The 4,423-nt window shown below is 34.4% G+C and overlaps 1 protein-coding gene across 3 annotated transcripts; it reads left to right on the top strand.

The window, feature by feature from the left end:
* Nucleotides 1–1,189: 1,189 nt before the first annotated feature.
* On the top strand, nucleotides 1,190–4,068 carry LOC127157534 (ecto-ADP-ribosyltransferase 5). 3 transcript variants are annotated; one of them, XM_051100767.1, is made up of 5 exons: nucleotides 1,190–1,340; nucleotides 1,473–1,553; nucleotides 2,491–2,554; nucleotides 2,637–2,720; nucleotides 2,796–4,067. In XM_051100767.1, the coding sequence occupies exons 4-5, from the start codon at nucleotides 2,670–2,672 to the stop codon at nucleotides 3,543–3,545; spliced, it is 801 nt and encodes a 266-aa protein (XP_050956724.1). In that variant the 5' UTR covers nucleotides 1,190–1,340; nucleotides 1,473–1,553; nucleotides 2,491–2,554; nucleotides 2,637–2,669; the 3' UTR covers nucleotides 3,546–4,067. The 3 variants fall into 3 exon arrangements, with proteins under 3 accessions (XP_050956724.1, XP_050956725.1, XP_050956726.1); XM_051100768.1 differs by lacking the exon at nucleotides 2,491–2,554 and having other exon boundaries at nucleotides 2,796–4,068; XM_051100769.1 differs by lacking the exons at nucleotides 1,190–1,340; nucleotides 1,473–1,553 and having other exon boundaries at nucleotides 2,054–2,554; nucleotides 2,653–2,720; nucleotides 2,796–4,068.
* The last annotated feature ends 355 nt before the right edge of the window (nucleotides 4,069–4,423 follow it).

Raw genomic sequence — 4,423 nt, 5'->3', positions numbered from 1 at the left:
TTTTTGAACAAATCTGTGTGTGTGTGTGTGTGTGTACTTGTTTTTGCTACATTGTGGGGACCAAATGTCCCCACAAGGATAGTAAAACCTGAAATTTTTGACATTGTGGGGACCGTCAAATGTGGTCCCCAAATGGGTAATCAAAAACTTATAAATCATACAGAATGAGATTTTTTGAGAAAGTAAAAAAATGCAGAAAGTTTTCTGTAAGGGTTAGGTTTAGGGGTAGGGTTAGGGTAAGGGGATAGAAAATACAGTGTGGACAGTATACAAACCATTGCGCCTATGGAGAGTCCCCACAAAGATAATAAACCAGACATGTGTGTGTGTGTGTGTGTCTGACTAAATTTGACGTCGGTCTCTCAAACCCTATAGCGCCACCCTAATTTCAGTTCAGTTTTAACTAATGAATTTTTATATAAACGCTTTACAATCAGCTTTTAAATCATGTCAGAAACATACTTTTTATACTTTTCCTAGAAATTTGAGCCAGATGATCTTCAGGCAATAACAATCCATGTAACACAGCGAATTAATGAATAATGTGGACCTAATAGGAATTGAGGTCATGTCATATGATTGCATCTCTTGATGAACTGACATGAAGATCTGACTGAGTATTTGTGCTGGTTGGTTACAGCACCACCTACTGGCCAAATACCCTCATAAAAAAAAACACACAAGAAAATACAAACCTGCATACAAGTGAAATCAAGCAGCAACACGTGAAAACAAAGTTATAGAAGTTCAGGTTGACTGCGCAAAAACCATACTGATTCAGCTTTCATAACTGATTGAAGAGTGACACTGACATTCATTTACAACTAGACATTGCAATAATGTTTCTTTGCTATCTCAAAGCTACCAGCCAAGCAGGTTTTGTTAGCTTAAGGCAGCGGCGCACAACCGGAAGATACTGGTGGATGACGTAATCCTTGTCAATCATTTCAATTGTTTTGAAACAGAATTTCATTGACCTACTGTATTAAGTAAAAACTTTTACATTGTTTTATTTTCTTATTCATTTTTTTTTAATAGATTGCAAAAGATTTAATTTACACTTGCTTAGGCTAATACTTGAAACCACCTGCTCAAACACAACAAGAAATACTACCGCGTCATGTAATAGTACGTCATTTGTTATACACACCCAGAACAAAAGCATTAAACAAATTAAAAGTATGAGCAAGCCAACTTCCTGATCGTTTGTTTTGTTGTCTGACTTCGCTGATTTTCTCCTCTCGTCTTAGCTCCTGAAATCCTGAGGAATAACAAAATCAAAGGGCAGAATCTGACAAAAGGAGCAGTATTCTCGGGTAAATATGAGGGTAAAGTAAAAGGTCAGTATATGAGTGAACATCACAGGTTTAAGTGATTTTTCATATGACCTTGCTATCCAGCAGAAAGTACCAGATACACACATTTAAAACCGGTGTTGTGTTTCTTGTCTTTGTTCATATGTGCTTCACTAGATCTACGAGCTCATCTGAGGGATTTTACTGAAGATGCCGCTCATTAAAACTCCTCTTCTCATTTTAGCTGCTCTATTACAGGTAAACTTGTGTTGTAATAGAAGTATTACAGACATGAATACAGACATGAATCATAAATACATTATCATTGTATAAATGAGAAAAAAAAAAAATACATTGTATTGCGAGTAGTTGAAACAGTGTTTTTTTTTTTTTTTTTTTTTTTTTTTAATCTGAACCCTGCACATTTCTCTACATTGCAGCGATAAAAGGTGAACAAGCTATTCATCATGTTAAAGACAGGGTGAATGAAATTCTTACCCCTTTAAATAGACTTTAATTTTCTTTATCCTTTAAAATTTTCCCTACTATACATTATTGACGTGTTAATGAAGTATAACACTTTGCTGAACAGATATACAGTAAATAGAAATAGTGAAAATCGTTCTTTTTTTAATAAAAAGTGTTTAAAACTGACATAAAGCCCTGTAAAATAAACTCTACTTGTGTCATGTGGTTACAGCAGCACCCACTGGTTAAAATCTTTGTTTGATTCATTATAATTCATTATAAATTTTAATACCCTAGCTTTTGACGTAGTTTATTCAATATCATTCAAAACTGATTAAACTCCTCTCTAGATGAGATCAAGAAATGATGATGCAAACTAAACTGAATCCACAATAATTTCAACTCAGAATTTGTATTGCATCTGTATTTATTAATAGAGTCAGAATAGCTCAAAATACAACTGATCTGGAGTAAAAGCCTGAAGCGTGTAAAGCTTTTTGTGAAAAGTTTATCCAGTGTGAAACCACACTTAGACCTTCACAAGTGCTGCTTTATGATGAGCTCAACAGATTATGTTTAACACATCCGGATCACACTTCAGCTGTTATATCCCACAACACACGCACACGTTATCAGTGATATAAAACAGCAACTTCCCATTTCTTGGGTTGAAGAGTCGTAGTCGTCTAAAGGTGACTTTCCTGCTGATCTTCTAATCTTAATGTTGCTCCTGATCTCCAGAAAAATATTGAAACACAGAATCTGACAAAAAGAGGCAATAGTATTCTCAGGTAAGTAAAAGTCGATATAATGCTTCCATCAGTGAACATCACAGGTTTAATTGGACATTTTGTGTTTCTGGTTGTCTTTCAGTATCTGTTTTTCACAGGATTTGACTGAATCAAGATGTTGCTGATCATTGAAGCTCTTCTTCTCATTGTAGCTGTTCTAGGACAGGTAAGTTTGTGTTTAAGTATGAATATTACAGACATGAATACTGATGATTGAACATTATGATTCCTGTTACTGCAGGATCACAAAGCTGCTGTTGGTGCAAGAAAGCTAATTCCATTGGATATGGCACCAAATTCGGTTGACGACCAATATAAGGGCTGTACAGAAAAAATAGCAGACTTGGTGAAAACAAAATATCTGAAGATGGAAATCAGCAACTCAGCTGAATTTAATAAAACTTGGCACGACGGTGAAAATAAAGCCAAGAATCCAGAGGATAATTTGAAACAGATTCATTCAGTCGCCATTTATGTGTACACAAACAACAATTCTGACGTATATCGTAACTTCAATACCGCTGTTCGTAGTGAGAGACAAAAATACAAAGACAAGACATTCACATGGTATTCACTTCACTTTCTGTTGACAGATGCGACACAGATTCTGAAGAAAACACAAAATAAATGCTATTCAACGTATCGCGGTACCGCAGTTGAATTCGATAAGGATGTTCTGAACCAAGAGGTTCGTTTTGGCTCATTTACATCCTCCTCTTTTGATCAAGCAGTAGCAAGTGGTTTCGGACCTAGATCTTGTTTTGAAATTGAAACTTGTGAAGGTATTTCTGTCATTAAATACTCAAAATATCCTGACCAGCTAGAGGTGCTGATTCCTCCATATGAAAAGTTTAAAGTTACTGCTGTTAAGACGAAAGGTCAGAAAGGTGCCTGGTGTGACACTGTGTTCACTTTGAAAAGCTCTGGAAAGATAAGTTACCTGAACTGTGGTGCTGATGCAAAATTAGTTCAAGACAGGACCAAAATTTAAATTTTTTATTTATTGTGTTTTCTCAACTGAAAGTTCATACAGTTGTAAAGTTGTTATAAAGTTGTACTGTTATAACATATGGCTGTTTGATTAATTCTGAATAAAAAGCAATCTTCACATGTATTTTTTAAAGTAAATCAGCAATGATGCTTTGTACTGTCATAAAAAGTTAGCAATCACCTAATTTTTCTGCTTTGTCTTCTTTTTATCAAGTTTAACAGTTTAACTCTGTAAGCTGTGTACGGAGAAACTGAATAGTTATAAATATTGTATTTTTAATTACATGTAGAAATTATATAAAAGCACACTTGAAAACACACTCTGTTCTACTCTCTCTCTCTCTCTCTCTCTATATATATTCTCTTTTATATGCTTGCAATAAAAATGTTAATTATCTTAAATAATGAAATTACAAGAGTGATAACAGGATTGTTTTATAAACAAAAGGGGTAAATGTAAAGCTTTTAAAAGAAATAAAATCCTTCATTAAACAGAACAATGATCAACCTTAATGTTATATAAGCTGTTTAATTTTTTATTCGTTTATGTGAGGTTTGCAAATTCTGCAACTTAAAGTAAATACAGTGTAAACTTTTTTGTGGTCTTGGTTATCAACACTTGTCTTCTTACTGCTGACTGCACCAGTAAAAAAAAAAAACCCACTGGTCACATGTATAAAGTGTATACATGACTTCTGACATTTAAAGGCATAGTTCACCAACAAATGAAAATTCTGTCTTCATTAACTCACGCTCAGGTTGTTTCAAATTCTATCTTATGTTGAACACAAAAGAAGATATTTCAAAGAATGTGGGTAACCAGAAAGGCTTTTCACATTGTGCTTAACCCCGGGTTAACGTCGTTCTAAACACCGCTTT

The sequence above is a fragment of the Labeo rohita genome, unplaced genomic scaffold, assembly GCF_022985175.1.
Source record: "Labeo rohita strain BAU-BD-2019 unplaced genomic scaffold, IGBB_LRoh.1.0 scaffold_1100, whole genome shotgun sequence".
Taxonomy (NCBI): Eukaryota; Metazoa; Chordata; class Actinopteri; order Cypriniformes; family Cyprinidae; genus Labeo; species Labeo rohita.
Note: the sequence above shows the minus strand (reverse complement) of the source record. Positions and strands in the feature narration are given on the sequence as shown.

What these genes read in the sequence shown, in the direction of transcription:
- LOC127157534 (XM_051100768.1), top strand. Translation starts at nt 2,670, where the DNA reads ATGTTGCTGATCATTGAAGCTCTTCTTCTCATTGTAGCTGTTCTAGGA. An exon ending in TTGTAGCTGTTCTAGGACAG is followed by an intron (nt 2,721 to 2,795) that starts GTAAGTTTGTGT and finishes CTGTTACTGCAG; the next exon opens with GATCACAAAGCTGCTGTTGG.